Raw genomic sequence first — 25,415 nt, 5'->3', positions numbered from 1 at the left:
ATAGCTTAACAATGTAGAAGACTGGTCAGAAAAGCAGTATTTGGGCAATTGCTTCCCATCTAGCAAAAACATATCCCTAACAAACAGTAAACCGGCGTCGTAAAAGCTTTTTGTCATAAACAATGGTATTATCAATTCTAATAAAATTATTAGGGATTTGCACACCCAATTTCCGATGGTTTCTTAAAGGTAGCTAAGCTTACTCAAAACCATACAAATTTGTCCAATGAAGGTATTTTTTAATACAGGAAATATCCTGATCATGAAAATTATAATTAAAAAGCAACTCTTTACCGGACGGCGACAGAGAGGAATGAAATAAAAGAGCTTCCAATACCCCGTGTTGGCATTATTACAATACCGCTTGACCCAAGAGGTTTTGAGAGCACCAACAAAGCTGTGAACATATATTTTTTTAAACCCCCCTTTTCAATGGGGTTATACATAGTAATTTTCCTTACTTTATCAGTTTTCCCGCTCGAAATAAATCAAAAATAGTACTTTGGATCTTATCAATAAAATCTTTTGGAGGGCTATGCAGATTCCTTTGGGACCACGTATCTCCTGCACGGAAGCAGATGTGGACCTGGGAGTTGCAAATTTGGGCTCGATCGATTTTTGGTCAGTTTTGGCAAAACTGCAAATCAGGTTTTTTGCCCCCACGCCCCAACACAGCACCTAATTCCAAAATAAACTTCAGATTCGTAATCAGCGTGTCGCGAACTACCAGAAAAGATACACATTTATTGCTTTTGCGACAATTTTTTTTTTCACCTCAAAGAAAAGTAAGACCGAAAAACTTTTACGACGAACAAAGGTTATAAAACCTTTTGTTGTCCCTAAAAGTTTTTCGGTTTTCTATTGTTCCTCTGAAGTTGCAAACTGAGCGAAATAAGTGTCATAAGAGGGTGCTCGACGCATCTTGCCAGTGATACGTGATTTCAAAGCAGTCAAATCAAACCTTTGTTTGTCATCTTGAGTTTTATCTCGACATTTATGAATAAATGGGTCAATTTTTGCAAAAAACTGCAAGAGGTACGTACCCCATACGGTTTTTTTAGGTGAAAAAACTTTTTGTCGCAAAGGCAATAAATGTGTATCTTTTCTGGTAGTTCGCGGCAAGCTGATTACGAATCTGAAGTTTATTTTGGAATTGGGTGTTGTGTGGGGGCGTGCGGGGGTGGGGCAAAAAAACCTGATATATGATTAATGAAAATCTGTAGAAATCATATAAACGACAAAACTTTACCGGTCAGATAATTACACGAAATTTGTGTATAACAAAGACAAGGGTGTCTTCTACTCCACGTCTTATTTCAATGTTGATGGGTGTTTCAGAGAGGACAAGAGAGGGGGCTGAAAAGAGGGGTTTTTCAAAATTGTGCACTTATAAAGAATACGTATTTCTATCGGGTCTTTTGCAGTGTCGGAGCTAGGGGTATTGGTCGAGGGGGGCGAGGATGGTCTATAGGGGCGCTTTCGACACTATCTAGGCGGAGCGCCACCACGGGTTGGCGCAGAGCGTAGAGAAATTTTTGAATAAAGATGCTCCCTAGATCGCCGGAAATGACCCTTTCCGGGTCTTGCTAATATGCAGATAAATGAAGAATAAATAGGTGCCATCGCCAATAAAATGTGACAAATGTCAATAGGTAGATGAGAGCGCATTAAAAACGTCAATAATGGCATATAAATAAAAAGTGGTAAAAAGCTGAAAAGGGCGCCAGCAGTCCATTTGAGTCCGTCAGGGGGGCATCCGCCCCCCTGACTGTATGGACGCTCCGCCACTGCCAGATAGACCACCCACCCCCCTCCCCCTTCCATGGTACGCCATTTGAAGCAAGAATAACACACCCTCAATGCAACTTATAGCTAATGGACACTTTCGTGGTATGATTATAGTCCCCCAAATTAGCCCATATCCACCGATATAATTTTAAAAAATGTTCTTATAAAAAAAAAACTCCTAGTAAATGCCCACCACATTATTTTTTTCTGAAAAACGCAAGTCTCTCTTAGAAATATGTGATAAATACAACTTAACGATAATTAACCAAAATACCAAACCTAGGATGAACCCAATAAACAATATTACAGAACTACTTGACTACCCATATAACCTCAAATCACCTCGCAACTAAAACACATTCGATACAAATCCTAGAAGATGACCAAATCAGTGACCATTTTCCACTCGTTTTTGAGCTAGACATAAACCTCAACTGCATACCAAATAACGAATTGACGTATAATTACAATAAAACAGACTCCCAAAATACAACAACCAAAACAACGAGCTAAATTACATCGACAATTACTGTGACAGCGTTGCCCATCATATCTTCTATACTTTCAAAAGACACTGTCCCTTAAAAACAAAACAGAAAACGAAAACTAAATAAGAATATTCTTACACTTATGAAACTCAGACGTCGCCTGCGTAGAACTTATATCATCTCCCGAGACCCAACTCTTAAAACCCAAATTAACCAACTTAAATAGCAATAAACAGACAAATATTGGCGGATGAACAAAACCGCGTCCAAAACAACTGCGATTTAATCATTAACGATAAAAACCCGAAACACTTTTGGAAAATTAAAAAAAAAAAATCATTAACCCCATTACAACACCAAACACAGGTAAAACAGACCAAGGCCTTAGAGATAACGTAGGTAACCTCATCACAAAATCTCAAGACCAAATAAAGCTAATTGAATCGTACTTTAAAAGTATATTCAATATCTACGATGGCCCCCCATACGATATCAGCTGTAAACACGAAATAGACCGTACAATTATCAGTAATGCAACCAGCTTTAACACCAACCCATTAGGATGTCTCAACAAAAACATCCCTCTGCTGAATAAAATAGATATAAACAATTGGTATAGTGCCACTAAAACATGCATCTCCACTGGTCCTGACAACATAAATGACCAAATGCCTAAAAACTCCCCTCCGATATTCATTAACTCTCATATTTTCCCACTATTTAACGAACTCCTTACACTGGGTTATTTCCCAACCCCATGGAAATCCGCCAAAAAGATTTTAATACCGAAACTAAGTAAAGACCGCACCAAAAGTCAAAACTATCGACCAGTTAGTCTCCTCCCAGCCTTAGGTAAGATTTTCGAAAGAATTATAGATAACCGCACCATAACCCACCTAGAGCCAATTAATCACCTTTCTCCGTATCAATCGGGCTAATTCCGCGCACACAAATCTACAATAAACCAAACTTTCTGCTTATCTTATTTTTTAGCCTCTGAAGAAGATCCTGCTAGGATCGAAACTTTTACACATTCTATTACACAGGCTCTCTATTGGATAAGCAGTTTGCTAACAGTTTTATTTTATTTTCATTCTGCTTATCTTTTAGGCAGAACAAATGTTTGTGAATCCTTTGTTCGTTTTAAAAGTTTTTTTTTTCGGGTTTCTATTGTTCCTCTGAAGTTGCAAACTGACCAAAAAAAGAGGCCGATAGAGAGCGCTCGACGCATCTTGCCAGTCATACGTTATTTCAAAGCAGTCAAATCAAACCTTTCTTATTCATAAATGTTCTCCAGTTTCACGGTGTTGTTTCCTCGGAAATTGTATGCTAAGCGATAGAAGTGTTCAATGTTTTAATCGTAATTTTTTCTTCAAAAATGGAACGGAGGGTGATAAAATACTGCCTGATACTGTTGTTTTAACTGGTTGTTTTTTAATAGTTTTCAACCGCTCCGCGACATGAGCTATGCAGATTCAGGAAACGTTGCCTTGACCATTACTTTAGCAACAAGGCAATCAAAAGAATTAAGATCTTTTAAGGACTCAAAAAATGTAGAATTTATATTCCAAAATGTTTCAATACCCAGACAGAACAGTCTTCCTATGTGAAATAAAGACATACAGATGCTCTATGTATGAGCACATGGACATATTCTTTGATCAATTTGAGCAAGAAAAGCAGCTCTGCCACCCCTTTAATAATTAATGAGTTACATGACATTGTTTTATTTTCACTATGAAACATTTTCACAAGTTACTGCCAAACCTAGAGTCATGTAGTATAATCACTGAAAATAATGCCAATTTTAAGATCATTTGAAATATGAAGTTCAATAAAGGTGTACGTGTTGAGTTATCCTGTTTACAAGTACAGCATTTTGAACATCACCCTCCGTTCCATTTTGAAGAAAAAATTAGCATTATTTCTCAACAGTTGCTGTTAGCAAGGGCGTAGGAACTGGGGGGCTGGGCTGGATCTAACTGCGCCAAAGTTCAATACAGGGGAACTTGAAATGCAGCTATTGGTCAAGACAAATTGGTGGGGACACGGTATATCATGTCTCCACTACTGAAAAAGTTGATGGGGACGCGTCCCGCTGTCCGCACCAGGATCTGCGCCCATGGTTTGAAGGCTGTTCATCCTGGAACGCCATTTTCATGCTCACTTATATGATGTGATATCTGCTGTTTGCTTAACAAATTCGAATAATTGAAATGAGACTGAAATAAATAACTTTGATTTGTTTATTGTGCAATTCCCCACATTCTTTTCATTTCGAAAGACGCAGTTTCAAGTTCAGTACACTGAAGGTTTCGATTCTCTATCTGCCTTCAGTTTAGGTAAGATCTTGGGATATTCATCCCTAGATATCGCTGGATATTGCTAGAAATCCATACAGCACAGTGTTCTTGGGATTTTTCGGGCCTGATCTTGGGAAATTGCAAAATCGGGAGTGGTTACACTCCATTTAGGTCAGTGCACGTATGGCAAGCCGTTTTAACATTTACCTCGCAATTCGACTTAAGTCGAATACATTTCACTTAAGTGGAATTGAATATCACTTAAGCAGAATACTATTTAACTTACGTGGAATTCTATTTCACTTAAGTGGAATACCATTCCACTTAAGCTTAATTGTATTTTACTTAAGCTGAATTCATCAACTTGTCACTGCATCTTACTTAAGCTAAATCTATTTCACTTAAGGGGATTGTATTTCACTTAAGTGGAAATGCATTTCACTTAAGTGGAATTGTATTTCACTTAAGTGGAAATGCATATCACTTAAGTGCAATTGTATTCAACTTAAGTGAAATAGATGGGCTATTTAGCTTAAGTGAAATGTTATTCCACTTAAGTGAAATACAATTCCACTTAAGTGGAATGCATTTCCACTAAAGTGTAATACAATTCCACTTAAGTGGGAGGCATATCCACTTAAGTGATATAGAAATGTCCATTTCCACTTAAGAGAAATGGAATTCTACTTCAGGGATATTGAATTCCACTTAAGTGGAATACATTTTACTTAAGTGGAATAACATTTCACTTAAGTAGAATGTATTCCACTTAAAGTGAAATGTATTCGACTTAAGACTAATTGCGAGGTAAATGTTAAAAGGGCTTGCCATATGCACGACCTCTAGCATCACTTATACACAGCCCGATCACTAGACTCGTTATCTATCGATGAAGTGGTGTGTTGCCGGATTTTGTCAAGGTTTTGGTACTACGGGCGAAGGTTATTGTTTAAGTTTTGTAACCCATCGGGAAGCGATAAGAGGGGTGGGGCGTAGGGGTTGTGGGTGGTGGGGCATTTTCACGCAGATTGGAACAATCTCAAGAAGTGATAGGTGCGTCCGCCTGCCCCCCCCCCCCACGCACTACATGATATTCACAGATGTGCTCAATTCTCCAATCACATGTGGAATTTATTTTTAGATTCATTGTATGAGTTACGGTGCGAGGTTTAGGGTAACAATTAGCATTCAGGTCGGAGTATAACATTTTATCTCTGGATGGCAGTGTTGCATCGAAGGACATATGTCTAGTGCAGTTCGCATATAGATCCTGGTCTAATACCGAAATGCATCATGTTCCCGACAACTCGGTCGAGACCAGCCACAGTCGGTTTCATAGCACAATTGTACAATTGTTTATATATATATATATATATGTATGTATATATGTATGTATGTATGTGTGTGTGCGTGCGTGCGTGCGTGCTTGCGTGCTTGCGTGCGTGCGTCCGTGCGTGCACGCGCACGGGCGTATATATATATATATATATATATATATATATATATATATATATATATATATATATATATATATATATATATATATTAGTGAGAGAGGAAATATGAAAACGTCAAAATGGAGTTGTCGGTGTAAGGGGTAGGGTGAGGCGCACACCCCTTCCAAAATCATTGATCCGTCACTGGCTACCCTATGTGTATAATAGGGATCAGCCCTGTAATTATATCACTGTTCTTTTTTCTCTTCCCAGTTGCTTGCCCTTTTTTCTACTACCTCCTTTTCTCCATTTCCTCTATTTCTTCTTTTTCTTTTCCCTTCCTTCCTCCCCTTCTTTCCCCTCTTTTTCCCTTTTTTCTTCTCTCTTTTTTTCTCGCCTCTATTTCTTACCTGGGGGGCGCACGCCCCCAACCCCCCCCTGGATACGCGCACCCCCAACACCCCCCCTGGATACGCGCCTGATCAAGGTGGTCAGAATTTGACCCTAAGTGACCTTTTTGACCTCTTCATAGAACATTCAGTTCTTGTACATTTCTGAGCATGAGGATAATCGCAGCTTTGATTTTGATGTCGACAAGGATTTCAGGCTTTTGGCAGCTGATGACTCCAATTTACATTTGACCTCTTAACAGAACTGCTCAAAGTGTAATGCTCAGTGAGGGGGACCTACCACCTAATTATGACATTTTACCGATGCTACAGATATTCACTAAACCAGACTACAAGGTTTATGTATTTTGGTCGCTGATGACCTCAATTGACATAACTTCATAATTTCCATCTGTAAATATGAGAAAATTTTCAACATGATACCCTTAAGAAGGGCACTTTTGAAAACATGCAAGAGAGAATAAAAAACCCAGTATTTTTAGGTGCAGGGCAGAGATGGTCTTATGGTATTGCAGAAGTATTCAAGACTATGCATGAAATAAAGATAGATTTCCCCAGAAAAAAATTCTGCCAAACTATTCCTTAAAATTTAGGAGAGCATTTTTTTCAAGAGTTTTTAGTACAGCTTCCATAACAGTGTTCTCTATTATATCTCTTGCTATTTCAAGGAAAAAATACTGCATATCTTAGTGCTTCAATATTTACACACATGGTGATACAAAAAATAGAAGTAGAAAAGCTTACATATATATATACATATATATATATATATATATATATATATATATATATATATATATATATATATATATATATATATATATATATACATATATATATATATATATATATATACATATATATATACATATATATATATATACATATATATATATATATATATATATATATATATATATATATATATATATATACATATATATATTTACATATATATATGTACATGCAGATAGGGAGTACTCTATTCGATTAAGCCCAAAAGGGTTTCTTAGTTGACTTCCTTTCACATTTTTTACTTATTTGTACTTTTATTGTCTTGTTCACCTTGTAATACTATGTGACGAAACAAATAATAATAATAAACATATCTTTTAAGAAGCTGCAACATCGGTGGCTCAAAAAGTTTGTGATCCTGAAAGTTTGAGACCGGCAGGTCTTTCTGGTAGCTGGATCGAATCACCTTCCGATTCTTCTCCAACTTTAGTCCTATTTCTAATCCCTTTGGGGGAAACTTCCATCAGCTTGTCATTTTGGATTGATGAAGCGTTCGGCACATCGATACCAGAATTGGAACAAACTTATCTGTCTTCTTCTGCCTTCAGGAGGTTATCGTCTGGTAAGCCTTTCCTGATCTGGTAAGAGTTAGACTGTACTTAACTCGGAGGTGAGATGGAGGCTTTCATGTCCATAATGAGACTAGAGCAGGGATCTGAATCGGATACAGGGCCTTGGAATTCCAATTTATTGTCTCTGTCTGATGTTTCGCCATCTTCCCAAGTCTCTTCCAAATTCAAGTCTTCTGGAGGTCTCTCTGGGAGCTGTTCCATGGTGGACACCATAGGTGGTTCTGTCCATAAAAGAGTATGAAAGAAAATTACTAGATAGGAATACACAAGCCATGTAGACGTAAGAACTCTGCATAAAGTGTAGATCATGCATGTTACATTAAGACTCGAATGAGTCAACGATAGGCAATAATTTTAAGGGCGAAAACGGATTGCTTTGGGTGATAGGAGGGGGTGGGAGATAAACACTTTCTTGTGGGAGGGAGTCAGAGCCACAGACAGAGATCTAAGAACATTTAATGATTTCCCTTACTTATGTATTGTCAGAAATGTCATTTTTTTTATTTTTATTTACAACCCATCTACTAGTGAAATGTCTAGTATTGTTGTATCAACTACAGTAGTTACAGAATATTATTATAAAATGTAAAAAAAAAATGTAAAAGTTTTTGATTGCAATAGATTTACAAGCTACATTACAATGGAAAGACATGAAGGAAAAATTCATAAAAAAGATGACTTTAGAAACAAAGTTTAACAAACCTCAGTTAATTTGTTGTGAACGGTTGAAAAACAGCGCTATCAGACCAGGCTGGATTTTTTATGCCACTTTTAATTTGTAAGGGAACGACCCATTAATTTGCCGAGGTTCATCGGTTTAAAGTGACAAGACTATTTAGTCTAATACTTTAACCATTTAGCTGAGTTCCTCAGATCCAGCACAAAATCACAAAAAGATATTTACCTGTCTTAAATGACATGTTTACAGTGGTAGTACAAATTTGTCAACTTTTGGATAGATGGTGTTTAATTTTCTTTCAATGGGTGCAAGGGTGATGTTGTTTTAATATCAAGTTAAAGGAACATGCTTTGGTTGAGTGAGAATTTATGTAAAGCAATGGGTTAACAAAACTTAACATTAAAGCCTGTTCTAGAAGAGCTGATAACATCATCAAGTTAGCCTTTAAAGGAACATATCGGAGGTTTAGCATATTTTAACAGTGAATAGCTTGGAACTGGATCAGCAGTGTGTGAGTGTAAAATCTCAAATTAACCTTGCTCTGGTGGACTACGACATTATTGTGTCTAAAATTCAGCCTACATTTTTCATTTAAGTAGATACTGAAGAAGTGACGGATATAAAGTCATGCTGTCGAGGAAGGAAACATTTCTTTTACAATTTTATTAATTCTCATTCTCATTTCATTATCTGACAATAACACGGATGGAGAAATGTACTACATCTCAAACCTGCACATAATAAGAAAGCAAAGCCAGAATATTAAACTGGAGGGTGGAGTGGAGGCAATAAGTAAGTGTTTACTATTTTGAATACATGTGCTGAAAGTTTCTCCATTTTGTTTATCATTATATTGATGATAACACTAGAGTTTCTGTTAATGGAAAAAAATGCCCAGTATCTTTGCACTTGTGTAGCAAGTCAGTCAATTTCATAGCAAGATTCGCTCGGGTAAATGGAGCAACAGAGTTCGGAGTGGGTTTAGTGGTACTGGATATGTGTTTTGGTGGCGTTACAGACAAAATCTGTACAGACAAGAGATGGGGAATCTAGGTGCCACCCCTGGCTGCATCCAAACAGCAAAATACTAAGTAACTAGGTGTTAATTTACACATAAATAACAGGTCTTTAATTGAGATGGAGAACAACACACAATAACTGCAATGTTCCTAAATACTCCACTAAAACCCACCCCCCCCCTCCCATCCTCCCAGACCAATTCTCTCCTAGTCTCATTACGTGTAGGGTTTCCAGAAAGATCTGGTCTGACCTGGCGTTAATTTTGTTACAACCTTTTTCAAGATTTTCCTCTAAATATATTTATATTTATATCTCTGGGATTATAGGAAAAGATTATCACTGCACAGAACAAAGCCTTATTTGTCAAAACAAACGTGACACAATGCACATACAATTTAAGGGAAACCCCCCCCCCAAAAAAAAATAATAATGCACAGTACCATATGGCAAAACTTATGGCAGGTATAATATTGTTTCCAATACACTAGTAACTGCACAGCTACTTTGATGATGGGTGAAAAGAGCAATTTGCATTGCGTGAATACTTATTCAGTTCTAGGAAAAAAGGTACGAGCTTGTTATCCTTACAATATTCACCCCAAAAATTACTTTACACTAAATCTGAGGACGAAGTACATAAACTTGATGTATTCTTTATGTTATGTATTGCCTTATGTATCACTTGAATGGCACAAGCTAGATTGTACCTGACTTGAAGGTAGTAGCTTTATCCCTTTGTGTCCTGTATATTTGTCTTGTTTGTGTCTTGTTTTGTGTTATGTATTGTTTTGAGCAGTACATGGTATGCATTCATTTCAGAGTTGGAGAATATTCCTCACTTGACTCCCAGGGTTTGAAAGGTACAGTTGCACAAGACTGGCTGTGTCATTTGTGGGCGTGGTGTGTTGGTTATTATTGCTGTTGTGGTAAGACCCTGTGAGGGCACTAAGTTGTATTCAGGCTTGTTGAGATGCTTGAAGCTTAGCCTGCGAGGCCAACATTTTATATGCAAAAAAACATATATTACTTATTGTCACCACCTGAGTTAATTTGACCAGTAACCGGTTCTGTGTGGATGTATCGTGGTGCCAGTCTGTACCTGGAGAGCAAGTCAAAGCCCAGTGAAGTAAGTCACATTATTTATCCTTGTTAAGAACATGTGGGGACAGGTGAACAGTGACATTTTGTTTATTGAAGTGTCACTGTTGTTGTGGGGGTTTGTATCCCGACCTACAGTAGGCAACTTTGGCTCTAGCCTAGGGGATATGTCAATAATACTTAGTAATATGTGTTACAAGATTATGCAATCAGGGATCACTTTAGAGAGGAGCATTGTGTCTTGGGGTATGGCATGATATTTCAGATACAGAGATTATGTTCTAGAATAATCCTGGCCATTGAAGCTGCCCTAGGGGTAGAGATAGTATGCATATAGTAAGTGTTGTATTGGAGCAGTTAGTGGGGGCATTATAGAATTGGGAGCCTTGTGATAATTTAGGACTTGGTGGTGGGTTTATGTAATTATTTATGTTGTTATGTGTTATGCGTTTTCAATATCCCAAAGGGAAATTCACATCTGCAGGAAGGTTCACTGTGGTTAGGGTTCGTCTTACAAATACCCTCGGGATAATTCCAGAGCATGTATTTAGACAAAATACTAGTTAACGTATTTTGTACCCTGCAGTTCTCGACGATCAGCGGAGCAAGAGAGACAAGGGGTGCTGGCCTAAAGAGAAAGTAGCCCAAAAGACGGGAGCTGGTGAAACAGTGACGCGACCTGAAGGTTACCAAACTTTTCGATTGAAATTGTCATTTGAAGATGTGAAAAGAGATCAAGTTTCTTAATTTCTAGAATTTCCTAATGCTATAATTCAATCATTCCCTAATTTGTGATTTATATGAAGGGTGTAATTTCATGAAGGGGTGTTTCAGTCGGTAATTGTATCACTATATTTTTCTGTTCTATACACCCACATGTTCGAGTTCTATATGAACGGGTGTTTCAGTCGGTAATTGTATCACTATATTTTTCTGTTCTATACACCCACATGTCCGCGTTCTATATGAACGGGTGTTTCAGTCGGTAATTGTATCAATATATTTTTCTGTTCTATACACCCACATGTCAGAGTTCTTTATGGAGTCAAGTACCTAGCTGTTATCCTCGCCTAAATTAACAAAGTTAGCATCATTCCCATGTTGGTCAGGGGAACAGTGACACTTTAACCTTCGGAAAATTCCACTCTCCTCAACTCTGTTGTACTCCATCGCCTTCGGTAAGACTGAATATTACTAAGTGATATTCCATCATGGTTAGGGATACTTCTTTCCGGGGGTGGGGTGGGGATGGCGGAGACAAAAAATTTAACAACTGCACTCATTCAATACAAAAACTTGGCATCAATTCCATATAAGTTAGGTAACATTCTCGCTTGTGAACTACCATAAATAGAACATTTTCACCAAATTTAAATGTCCCTGATTTATGCTTGACATGATCCTGTTAAACGCGCTCGGGTTTATTTAGCAGCGAAGTAAATCTTTGTATGCAAGACCGACTCATTGGTTAGTTTTGAAATTCATTCCAACTTTTTTCGCACATGACCATATCTGTGACCCGCTCGCAAACAATAGTCCTACAACCCACTGTCTCCAGCATACTGCTACCAATAATTTTATACAATGCGAGCATCATATCCATCTTGTACTCAGTCAACGTACCAAACCCAAAAGGAAGAAACTTGAAAATGTACCTGGCTCTTCCTCCTTCTGTATGGCTTTATGAGACTGAACGACCCTTTGACCTAACATCTTGATCTCTGCTAACAGTCTCTTCACGGAATCCTCTGATTTTACTACGCTGTCCTTCAACGTCTAAGCAGAAAGAAGATGGATTAATAATCAATCATGCAAATAGGGATTATTATACAACACCGAATTGTAGTCTGGTCATTTGATTGGTCAATTGCTTGTTGATTGCATGCAAAATCCGCTCTATTCCACTCTATGAAATAGAACCATGAGTTATACTTTTTTGGTAGCACTTTTTCAATGGTAAGAGAGCAGAGAAACCTGTCTGTTCAAAACAATCGGTTGCATGAGTGCATTTTACCCGTCTTAATATAATATGTTGTATAAAACAAATAATGAATGGTTTCCATTCGTGCAATAGTGCAAATATTTCATTCGTTGAAAGATGTAATTTGTTCCATTCAACTCTGCTGCGCCCGTTGAATGGAACATTCCATCTTTCAACTCATGAAATATTTGCACTATTGCACTCATAACCATTCAATATTTGTATAATAATCAATCATGCAAATATGGATTAATAATCAATCACGCAAAGATGGATTAGTAATCAATCACGCAAAGATGCATTAATAATCATCGTTGCTTACAGATTTCTCTTTTGTTATACAACCCACGGGGGGAAATGAATTCCACCCCACCAAGATGGGGAATACTGTATTTTCACTTTCGTTAAATGACGTGTTAAATTTTTCCCCATAAGGTCTGTTCATACCACCGTCTCTTATGCTATTGTCGCGTTACAGAGCAGACGTCACTTACTCTTTTCGTTGGGATCTGGGTAGGAGTTGAAATTTAAGCGCCAATGAATGAGCTGGAGCTTGTGGATTAAACACCAAATGTTTCCTCCCCTACAGCAGTGGGTAGTTTCACTCAACATTCTATTAAACATGAAATGTAGTGTAAGCAATGAAACTTGAAATTTTCAACATGTTACATGATGTTGCATGTTAGTCGCAATTTAACCTTGCATCTCATGATATCAAACACTAACATGTTAGGACAGCCCTTGAACAAAGCAATTAAACATACATTAAAGTAATGAAACTATACTCAAATTGACAGTTGAATGATCCATTAATTAATAGTTTTGTCATCTCACCTTCATTCTGCCATGGATTGCTTCATTAGTCATCTTAATTCCTTGCATACCTTGAAGGTAGCCATCTTTATCAATCATATCTCTCCTGAAACTTGCCTAATAAACTCCCTTGTTATGGGATCTTAGCATCTATTAAGATTAAAACATAAGACAAGATGGCAATCTATGGTACTCATCTCTTTTATGATGGAATGGATCTACAATGAACTTTGACCTTGACCCTAAACAACTGCATAAGTTCTAATTTAAAATTTGTCTCATTATAGTCAACATATCTGTGGTTTAATGACTTTTTCCAACATGCTGACAAGCAGAAAATGGCTACACTTTCTGGGTATTTGACCTTTCACCTATGACATTTAGACAATCACCAAAGATCAAGTTTACAGTACATGGTCAGGCACCTACCCACCAAGTTTGAACCTGATCGGACTAACAGTCTAGGACACACTCTTTTGCACAATTTAGACCAATTTTAACTTTAACTCAATTGACCCGTTAACTACAAGCCTAAACAGCTAAATCTGTCTTGTTTTAAACTTTGTCTCTTCATTCTCTACATATAATGTGGTTTAATGCCTTTGTCCAACAAGTTGGCATGCAGAAAATGGCTAAAAACTAATTTTTAGATTTCTTGACCTTCAACCTCTTTGACGTCATCAATCGCGCAGGCATGAGTTACCTGTAACATGGTCAGGCTCCCACCCACCAAGCTTGAACTTGACAGGACTTGGGGTCTAGGAGGAGTTTGCGACATACTTAATTTTGCTCACTCACTCACGCACACAGACACACACTCACTCACTCACATTTCTGATGTGGAGTGAAGTACAATATCTCATCTCCCTATTCATTACATGAAGGGAGATGAGATCAAAACAAACTCAACACAAGGTTACAAAAAGTTCTGCTTTACAGCAAGAAATAGATAGTGGTCTACTTTAAAATGCACTGTGCAGTTTTCAGTACAGTCAACTGTTTAGAGTGTAAATTTAAAAATCATATCGTTTAAGCAGCTTGTTTTAGCTGCCCACCCCTCCTCCACTCACCCCCACCCCAAATTGACTTCTATTTACCTTCCCAATCCTTTACAACTTGAGATAGTTTAAAATATCGTTACCAAGATACAGCGTTACCTTTCAACCAGTTACATTTATGGTAAGTAAACATTCGGTTTGGGATTATCCAATAACTTGTCTCAATACATTGCATTTACTTTTCCCAGTCAGTTTCTTATTTTTGAATTGTTTTACAAAAGAATAAAACATAGATAATATGTTGCCAGCTGACAAAACCTTACTTAAAATAAAACATGTTTAGAGAGTGAAACTTACTTATGACTGGTTAAAATGTCCCTGTAACTATCGCTACCACTGGACTCCGTGTTCAGAGATGAGCCATGCTTGTACTCGGACTGAGCTGTATCTCCTAAATTTTCTATAGCGACCTTTTGTTGGGAGAATAAACTGCAGCGGAAGATGAAAGAATAGAGAACCAACAATGTAGACAGACAGAGGGTGAAAGAAGAAACTAGAGCACCAATGGTGCAGAAGCTCATTCCTTTTCGAGCTTAAAAATGTAGGGCCCACAAAACTTTATGGCCCACCAAATTTCAGGCCATTTTTCAGATTCCACCAATTTTGGGCCCATGAGGGATAACCCCCCCCCCCCTCCCTCCGTTAGCAGAATCCTGGCCACACCACTGGCTATAATTCCTATTTTCCCCCTTTAAATCCTATTTTACCAACTCTCTCAAACAATACCACTGACCTACCCTATTAAACTTTCTCCCCTCTACCTGAGCAGACCTGAAGCACTCCTTGCCAACATTTTGGCTGGCTGCCTATGGCGGGCCATCAGTCTCAAATCATTGGAGATCGACTTATACCGATTTAAATCAACATATACCAGTTTCCTTCGACATATACCAGTTTCCTTCGACTAATATACCAGTTTCATTCTACATATCATCGATTTAAATCGACATATACCAGTTTCATTCTACATATCATCGATTTAAATCGACATATACCAGTTTCATTCTACATATCATCGATTTATTTTACTTATCATCGATTTAATTTGGAATATGTTAATGAGCTAAATCGATGATATGTCGATTTAAATAGGTATATGTCAATTTGAGACGCTAGAAACTGGTATAAGTCGACGGAAATTGACTTCTACCGATTTAATTCGACATATCATCGATTTAAACTGGTAGATGTCGATTTAAATGAACATATCATTGATTTATTTTACATATCATCGATTTAAATCGATGATAAGTAAAATAAATCGATATGTAGAATAAATCGATGATATGTCGATTTAAATTGACATATACCAGTTTCATTCTACATATCATCGATTTAAATCGACATATACCAGTTTCCTTCGACATATCATCGATTTATTTTACTTATCATCGATTTAAATCGATGATAAGTAAAATAAATCGATGATATGTAGAATAAATCGATGAAATGTCAATTTAAATTGACATATACCAGTTTCATTCCACATATCATCGATTTAAATCGACATATACCAGTTACTATCGACATATCATCTAGGCCGTCTTCCATGTGCCAAAAAAGTGCTTAGTTTTTGGATTTTGCTCAATTTTTTAGGGAATACTTGATTTGAGTGAAAATGAGTACAATTTGATATAAGGTTTGGTTTTCTGTTTGTTGGCAGCGACCAAATGTGCACACGGCTGTGCCAAGAACCAAAATGGCAGCTAGCTGCCCATATATGGCTATGATGAATTTGGAAGTTCTTTTAATAGCCAGGGTGGAAGAGTAAAGTAATATAAAACAATCCCTATGAAGGGTCTTCTGGAGAACAAAAAGCCCACCAAATTTGAAATTTGTCCGATGCCGACTGGGGGAACTATTAACAGAAAACCAAATAGAGGGCGCCCTTTACTCGTTGATTAGACATTTTAAGAAAATCTACCGACCTGTTTAAGAAACAATACAGAGGTTGTATGTTATAATTTATGACTGAAAGTTACATACACATGTGAAATCTTGTATCATAGAATATTCAATGCTATTATGATGACTTCAGAAAGTATTGCTGTTGCCAAGGTTACCAAACATTTTGTTGTTTTTGAGGATTGACCAGAAGGAACTTTAGCTGTGATATCTCTATATCTACTTGAGCTCTAACCTCGATAGGAATGTATTATTCTTGATTGAGACCAGTTTCATAACAACTTTTCCTTGGTTTCTGTGGTATAAATAGATTTCTGGTGGTCAGAAATTCATGATACACTGGCTTCAGCTTTCTGTATAAATTATAAGGCATATTGTAACGTTAACTCATTCTAAGATTCGGGGTATTGGGGGGGGGGGGGGGTTGGTGCCTGAATATTCCCTACTGAGGACTGGTGGTGGTATGGAAACAAATGCGGCTTCGATGGCAGTGTGTTAATAAGGACGAGTCTTGAACCTCGCTATTACATGCAAAGAATATAACACATAGATTAAAGAGTAAAGAAGGAGCGCTGAGATTTTGCAATCTATTGCTATAATCAGCCACGGTACAAACAATACATCGGGAGGAAGCCCTCAATAATAGGTAGAAAACATGCACTTAAACAAAAATGGTCACAAACCAGGTCTCAATACCGAAGTAGTGTCCTATAACTATACATACAATAGTGTATAAAAGACGAATACAAAACAGACACAAGTACGACCACAATGATCGGAGCCAGGGCTACTACCGAACCAAACGATTCAGAACGGGAGTGAAGACTGATTCACAAGTCTCACAATCTGATCCAGCTGAGTTGATGAACAAACGTCACATGACCTGTAATACTTATGTCACTGTTCGCATCGAAAGCACATGTGGCTGAAAACAGTGACATGTAGCCTAGATAAATAGAGGGCGACAGACTTTAGGTCAAACGAAGTGGGAAGTTGGTTTTTTATTAGAATTAATATTTTTCATCAATGTGCATTTCTGGGGACAAACTAAAACGAATGACAGCGAATGACCGAATGACAATTGACTTTGTACAGGGTTAATTATCATTTGCGAATGACAGCGAATGACAACGAATGACACCGAATGACAACGAATGACAACAACTTGGACAACGAATGACAACGAAGGACAGTGTTGAGAGGTGCTAGAATGATTAACGGAGTGGAGTAAATGCGGTTATTGGTTTTCTGCGCAAAAATGATTTCAGGAAAATCGCATCACGTGGTTGCAGGGTTTTGGTGTAATTTACGGATAAAAACCACAGGGAATGTTTTTGTGTGAGATTGCGCTTGCGTGTTGTGCTTTTTTACCTCTGTAGATTTATATAGAAAGATAACCGAAGCCATTTCAAGATTATGGTATTGTTAGTTTCTAAAAATTAATATCGGAAAAGAGACGTTAAATTTACTTTTAATATCAGACTCACGATTTCGCTTACTACAAGGTGCGTTTTTATCTTGTCCGTACTTTACTAGATCTAGATACCCACGAAGTCTGAACTGTGATATGCGGTTGAAGCAAATGTCTGTGCTGTCATTACTGTCATTCGTTTTAGTCAACGCAATTTTTTAGTGTGTACAACATATTGTCATTCGTTATGTGTAACGCAATTGTCATTCGTTTTAGTAACACCCCATTTCTGTATGTACACCAATGTATATCCCCACTAATTTTTCACACTTGTTTCACTTATGTAGTTATATTTCACATTTGAAAGCAACAAAAACATGGGGTACTTGCAAATAGATGATACTTTTTTAAGCAATTTGATGAGGACTCTGGAAATAAATTATAATTGCTAGTTAGTTCGATTTGCTAAAGGCCTTCCTTCATATTATAGATTATACACTCCTCTGATAGCACATTCTGTGACCTTGATGTGGAAGAAGCCAACTTTGATGATTGAAGTTGTTTTTCCAGAGGTTCATCAATTTCTGTTTGGTGATCTTCTTCAATAGAGGTATCTAGATCTGAAATCAAATTAAGAAAATGTAAAACAATTAAAATCCCTCAGGATACCTCCTATATCTGAAAGTGACATACAGCTGCTTTGATATGTTTTTTGTGTATGACATTCCTATGCTGAGTTGGAACAATTCCTTTTCAGAGATGTCTGTGAGTGACAGCTTTTCTCACATTTTATGTGGGCCCAACAGACACTGACTATTCGTTGCACAGAAAATTGTTTTAGTCTTAGAAATGACAGCATGACACATAGCACAGTGAAGCCTCACTCAATTTAGAAAACATACAACTGATCTTTATCAATTTCAAATTATGCCTTTCTGCTAACAGATTAAAGCTAAAATGATGATTGAACATCCTTTTTTGTTGATAGTGATAACAAACTAGCCTCATTTTAAAATTCATAAATGATAACAAGATGTCTAATGGTCTTATCTTCCTTCATTTCACCTAATGTTTTCAAAATTCATATCAAACTGCACTGCAGGTTTTCTAACAATTCTTCAATTCCCAATTTCATGTGTAGTCAGATAAACTCATTTAACAAAATCATGCCTTAGAGGCAACTACCTTCAAGACAGGATATCTAAATACCAGGATCAGGCATAAAAAGAACATTTGGGAATAAAACAATAAAAGGCCCTTTGCTCACACTAATTCTTCTAGAAATCTGCAGTACTTATTGACCACGTATTCACTTACCAATGTAAATTCAAGCAGTTCAATTACATTGTATGCAAGGGAAATGAGCTTTTAAAGTTCCAACAAGTGAATTGATCCAAGAAGTGTTACATCACATCATTAAAACAATTTGTTTGTGTTCATTGACATGTTTCTGTATTTCATTACTGTTTAAAGGTACTCTGTATTAGCCCCAAATTATAGCATGCTATAATTTAGAACTACAAGTTTTCAAAAAATTGTTCCCTGTGGGTCTTTACTTTCCAATTTGTTCTTAGACATACTACATGAGCACACAAGATGACTGAATGTCCTGGTGAGGTAAATTTCCTCCAGGGTGGTAATAAAAAAATTTAAAGAATTTTGACCAAAAGTTACCATATTTGAAAATGAGGCATATTTGGGACCAATACAGCATACCTTTAACTCATAATAAAATGCATTTTGACAAACTTCTCACCTTCAACTGCTTTATGTCGTTTCTTTGCTCTGATAATATCTGTTTTGTTGGTAAAAGCCGCATAGCAATCACGATGGTAGAAGATGTCCTCAAAGCTGTCAGGCTGTTCTTTGCAGGTGGATAGAACTTTGTGAGCATCATCACACTGTGGGCCAGATAATTTGCACCATTCCTCAGCACTGGCAATAACTTTAGACCGACTGATTGGGGTGAACCTCGTTACTGGCCCAATCTTCCCAGCACAGTGGAATGCACATTTGTGACGAGTCATCATCAAACTGTTAGAGAAAATAGCAAAATAAAACAAAAAGCTGGAACTTTACTAGTTCACGCATTCATAGCCATTGCTAGTCGATATGGAGTAGTGAGGCACAGTGGCTACTTTCCTGGTCCATGGGATAGAGGCTAGGCCAAGTGCAATCCACTTAAACAGATCCTAGTGTTATGGTACTTTGCAAAACCTTGGTTGTTTTATCAAAACATCTTTGTCTCTTATTGACTTGTGCAGAGCCTAGCCCTATTGCATCTAATGTACAGTTACAGTAAGTACAAGTATAAATCAAGCAAATTTGGCAAAAGGATAAGTCTAGCATCTATGCCAGTTGGCTAATCATTAGGGTTAGTCTGAGCAAGTAAACCATCTACGATCTAACGTCACCATCAGTTAAGTAGGCCCATGCCAAGGATGGTTCTGATTATTTATTATGCAACAACTAACATTAGGCGTAGGCCTACGCCAATACAAATTGATACGAAAGTCAACCCTGCTCATTGCAGCAATTCCTCGATTAGAAATCTAGGAATAAACACCATTGGATGTACCAACGTTCAATCGTCCGTACTATAAGGACATCATAAACTAGGCCAAGCATATGCATAGCCTATATTGTTTGCTAAGTCTAACGTCAACGAAGACTTTGGTCAGGCAGATATATAATGTAGGCTAATGCAATATCGCAATCCCAACCGGCGTTAGGCGTTACAACTTTGAAGCGTAGGCCTACGTACTTAATCAACAGAAATTTCGACCTCATTTGCCTACAATATCATACAAGTGTACACATATATTTTACGACTTTTTTTCGGCGTCTACAGTTATTCTATTCTTACCTTTGTCAAAACCTTTTCTGATCATTTGGACTGCCATCTGATAGATTGGAGCAATGGATGGGCTACAGGCTCTATATGCAGACAGTGCGTGATCTAGGCTCGCTACAGTAGATGTAAACAAAATAAGTTCGGACCGGGTCAAAAAGTCACGAGAAGCAGCCCTATGATTGGTCAGTTGCCCAAAATCAGGCATGTCCCATAATCAATTAAAATACAACAGTTTTACTGCATTTTTAGAGTAATGTGCAACAATCCTGTTGTTGGCATAGCAAATTATGAATCTCGTGATTATTCTCCGCATTTTAAGCTACAGTAACACCATTCCCCTAAAAAATTGAGCAAAGGAAGCGAAAAGCAAGCCATGGAAGACGGCCTAATCGATTTATTTTACTTATCATCGATTTAAATCGATGATAAGTAAAATAAATCAATGATATGTAGAATGAAACTGGTATATGTCGATTTAAATCGATGATATGTAGAATGAAGCTGGTATATGTCGATTTAAATCGATGATATGTAGAATGAAACTGGTATAAGTCGAAGGAAACTGGTATATGTCGAAGGAAACTGGTATATGTCGATTTAAATCGGTATAAGTCGATCTCCAATGATTGAGACTGATGGCCCGCCATAGCTGCCTACATACCTCAGGCTCAAAGACTTCTAAGAATCGGCAAGTGCTGATTGGCTGTAGGGCTCTCACGCTTACAGTTCAACAGTTAATTACAACTCCCAGTCCTGCTTTAATTCCACTAACAGCCTCTGCAGAGCTTAACCACAAATGTAAACAAACACTGCAGATACTGGGAGACAAATTAAAGGAGCTTTGGCAAAAGGTGAAGGCTCAGATTTTTTTAAACAATGGGGATTAATTGTAATTAATTAACTTTTGACCAAAAATTATTAGGCATCACCTTATTCATACACAATCCAACAATCATCAGTTCAACTTTGAATATGATCCATCAAAATCTTGAGGAGATTGAGATATTTGAAAATATTACAAAGAATGACCCCCGATGACCCCCTAAATGACATTTGACCTCAATTTTCCAAACACTCCTCGTAACTCCTATCCCGAGGAACGTTGTGACCAAGTTTCACTATCACTGGCCATACACTGTACGAACAGGAGCAATTTGAAAATATTGGGCCGGGGCCACAAAAGACCCCTAGTTGATCTTTGATCTGAAATTAATGAACACCCTGAAGGTAAAACTTCCATAGTACTATCGTGACAAACCCTCACCATTGTACCATGGAATCTGTAGGAGAAGAAGCGTTTTGTGTATTTCCACAAAATGGCCCATTACGCCCCACAGGTGACCTTTGACCCCATATTTCGGACCATCTCTGATGGCCCTATACCCAATGGTCCTTGTGTCCAATTTTCATGAAATTCCATCAAACGTTGTGCGAGTGGGAGCGGTTTTACCAATTGTTGACGGATAGAGTGATAGACGCCGCACTGTAACAATAGCTCACACCAGCATGCTGGTATGAGCTAAAAACCAAACACACTCAATGAATGTAAAAATATGTACGTCAGGAAGCAGGTGGATGGCAAAATACCTCTTGCAGTAATGAGCTTAAAAATCATCCATCACTGATAGCAACAACTGCGGTATGCCTTTTAACCCTTTCAATGCCTTAGGTGCTCTCTTGATCATCCTACAACTTTATCATCAAAGTCAGGGCTCTAAGATTGTCCAAAACTCCAGCGAAATTTGTGCCAAGAGCCAGTAAATATTGAGCAGCTGCAGGAAATGTTAAGGTTTTGATGTACAGTTTTCAAAAAACCACTGAAAAAAAAGTTGCTCTTAAAATTCTGTCAATTCTACCTGTTTTTTCTGACTCTGGAAACCATGCGCCTTGGTGCCTTTTCACAAGTGTATGTAAATAGCCTTGTTTTCCTACTAAAACTACAAAGTTGCCGTAGTGCCCCTGCTATCTCAATGAAAATCAAAGACAATTTCTAATTCTCTCCCTCGAAATAGTGGCTGTGCCCCTCCGGATTCTTAATGAGTGTACATTAATAAACTGGGTACTTAGGTAAAAACTGCAATTGCTGATTCAAGGCACCAAACTGCATTAAATAAAAGCTTTCAATATATAAATATCTCTGCATCCTACCCTGTTAGTTTCTGTTACAGCTTATTGTTGCTCCATTTACTGATACTGTTTATATAATAAACTACTTATTATCGACTTTTGTTTTCCAAAATATTCTATTTTGATTATTCACGTGTGCAATTACTCCACTGTAATGTTCAACTACAGTAGTAGCAGTGTGGTCTAACAGTTGAATGTTAAATGGATTCCAGAGGGGTGAGAAAGGTAGGGATTTGGGACAGGTACAGTGACAGGACTCACATGAGTAAGGATTGGGGAGTACAACAAATACAGCCCATCATATATGGAGGGACTACGCCTACCTGCGGAAAGAAATATGATGTTTGTCCAGACGAAGGACAGATTTATACTCTAAACTTGACAACTTAGGGAAAAGGGCAGTAGAACATTTGAAAGAGCTGTTTGCATTAGAAAATAAAGGAAAGTCTATGAAAACCTCCAAAATTCTGGAAGGATACAACAGCTCCTGAAACCCTACTTCTCTTGTCCCTTGCATCATTGTCCCTGCACCCCACCCCCCCTCTGTCCTTTCACTGCAAATCGCATGGATGCATTCACTAAAATGCCGCTACTTCGGCCACGTACAGTAGCCGGATAGATTTATAACAATCGAGATATAACATCGAGTTATAAAAAAACAAACACCACCTTTGTTGTTCTACTCCACCTTTTGACCTTTTGACATTAAGTATTCCCATATTGACATTAAAAAAAGATGCCTCCCAATAATAAAGTTGGTGTGATTGCCATCAGAAATGTTTGAAAGGATAATTTCTAATCAATATGGGGTGTTTTCAAGCCACAGCAGCGCAAAGTTTTGGTATTTTGGGGTCTAATCATTAAGTGTATTAAAACCATAAATTACCAGCGTTTGTGAAAAGTACACTCTTGAGTCGGAAAATAAATGTGAGCAACCATTTCTTGTGAGATATGACGTGTCAAGTGTACCCAAAAAATATCAGTTTTTTTTTACTCATTAAGTAAGATAAAGAAAGTGCTGAGTATTATTTTTTTTCAAGTTCGGATTTAAGGATATCACTTTGACGTCTGCATGATTAGCAATACATATTTCAATTTGGAATATTTTACTCACATTCACAGCATATCAGCCAGTGGCGTAGGAAGGTACTTTTGAGTAGGGGGGCTGAAGACGGATGGCTGGCCTGGGGGAGGGGTCTAAGGGGAGGGGGTGTCCCCCTCCCCTTTGGACTTTTTTTGCATTTCCAGGTGGCCTCAGATGCAATTTGGTGCAATATAGCACACTTCAACCCACCCACTCCATTTTGTATATAATTTTGCATTTTCACCTGGCCTTAGATGCAATTTGGTGCTCTAAATGAGATTTTTTCTCATTTGGAAATGAAAAAGGGGTTTTTTGACTTGCGAAGCGGGGGGGCGGAATGATACTTCCGCCCCTCCACATTTTTCACTGGGGGGGCTGGCGCCCCCCCAGCCCCCCCGGTTCCTACGCCCTTGATATCAGCACACGCAGTCCAAGAGTTAACACATTAACGTCTTCATGAAAGCCATACGGTGTAATGGTTCTGACACAACCAAACTATTGCCACGTGCTCTTGCATGCCTCGCATACCTCATTAATATGGACGTTTCTTGTTTGCATTATTCATCAAAGTCAGTTAACCATAGCGATGCAGCCGTTGAAGATTTTACTGAAGGCTTTCGTATATGGAATGCAAAAAGGACCACAGCAGCATATACTGCTACTAATGGCATGTACTTCTACTAATTTGAAGTGTACTAATTTGACATGTACTACTACTACTACTACTACTAAAGTCATGTGTGCTACTATAATATATATAAATATATATATATATATATAAATATATATAAATATATATATATATATATATATATATATATATATATATATATATATATATTATTTATTTATTTATTTGTTTGCCACAAAAGTACAAAGTGGAGGAAGTCTTCCATATACATATATATATATATATATATATATATATATATATATATAATATACACATTTTGTACTTCTCATTCAACTGCCAAGTATTGCTGACGAAGGTCCCAGGGGGGACCGAAAATTCCAATAGATTTTCTAAAACTTACTCCTTATTTGTCAATTATGAGTCATATCTTATTTCTCTGGTTTTCTCTAACAATATATATATGTATATATATATATACATATATTTATGGTAGTTCGTGGAATAGCGACCCATACTTTATTACAGATACAACATGAACTACTCGGGCAAGAACATTCCTTTGCCATCAACTAGAGAATACTTGAAAAGACTGCTAGAGATGACAGAGAAGCTGATAAATGGATGCGATGGAGAGCATTATTTATCCTGGCCGACACTGACACCGATGCGGAAACGAGTGACACCAGCCGTGACGAGGACAACACCGCCACCACCGATGCATACAGGCTAAAATCCAGATGCCCCCTTCCACAAATCCCGGAGTTGGTCTCATTCCAGTCCGATATGCTGGAAATGGTCGAGAACATTAAGTTCAACGAAGTGATGGAGAAGTTCCTGTCCAACCTCAAGAAGGACATAGAAAACATCACACCCTCTAAAGAAATCTTCGTAGAGGCAGACAAAACCAGGAACATGTACAAGATGGACCCCGCCAAATATGGTGGGTTGCTAACTGTAAA

The 25,415-nt window shown here is 37.6% G+C and overlaps 2 protein-coding genes across 25 annotated transcripts in view; one reads left to right on the top strand and one right to left on the bottom strand.

Annotated features, from left to right (window-relative positions):
• LOC139963602 (gamma-adducin-like) overlaps positions 1–25,415 on the top strand; it is a 294,340-nt gene that overhangs the window by 14,579 nt on the left and 254,346 nt on the right. The window lies entirely within an intron of this gene.
• The window catches only part of LOC139963599 (BRISC complex subunit Abraxas 2-like), a 36,196-nt gene continuing 18,174 nt past the window's right edge, over positions 7,394–25,415 (bottom strand). For 13 of the 23 annotated variants that reach the window (XM_071964502.1, XM_071964503.1, XM_071964493.1 and 10 more), the window contains 4 exons: positions 14,739–14,870; positions 13,405–13,489; positions 12,245–12,365; positions 7,394–8,013 (listed from right to left, as the gene is read on the bottom strand). In XM_071964502.1, coding sequence (XP_071820603.1) covers positions 7,820–8,013; positions 12,245–12,365; positions 13,405–13,482 — 393 coding nt within the window. In that variant the 5' untranslated portion in view covers positions 13,483–13,489; positions 14,739–14,870 and the 3' untranslated portion in view covers positions 7,394–7,819. Of the gene's footprint in view, positions 8,014–12,244; positions 12,366–13,064; positions 13,490–14,738; positions 18,378–19,513; positions 19,792–20,623; positions 23,850–25,415 lie in introns of those variants that run through there. The other 10 variants (XR_011791609.1, XR_011791610.1, XR_011791611.1 and 7 more) reach the window with 3 other exon arrangements.

The sequence above is a fragment of the Apostichopus japonicus genome, chromosome 22 (assembly GCF_037975245.1).
Source record: "Apostichopus japonicus isolate 1M-3 chromosome 22, ASM3797524v1, whole genome shotgun sequence".
Lineage (NCBI taxonomy): Eukaryota > Metazoa > Echinodermata > Holothuroidea > Aspidochirotida > Stichopodidae > Apostichopus > Apostichopus japonicus.
The sequence above is the reverse complement of the archived record's forward strand: the minus strand, read 5'-3'. Positions and strand labels throughout refer to the sequence as shown.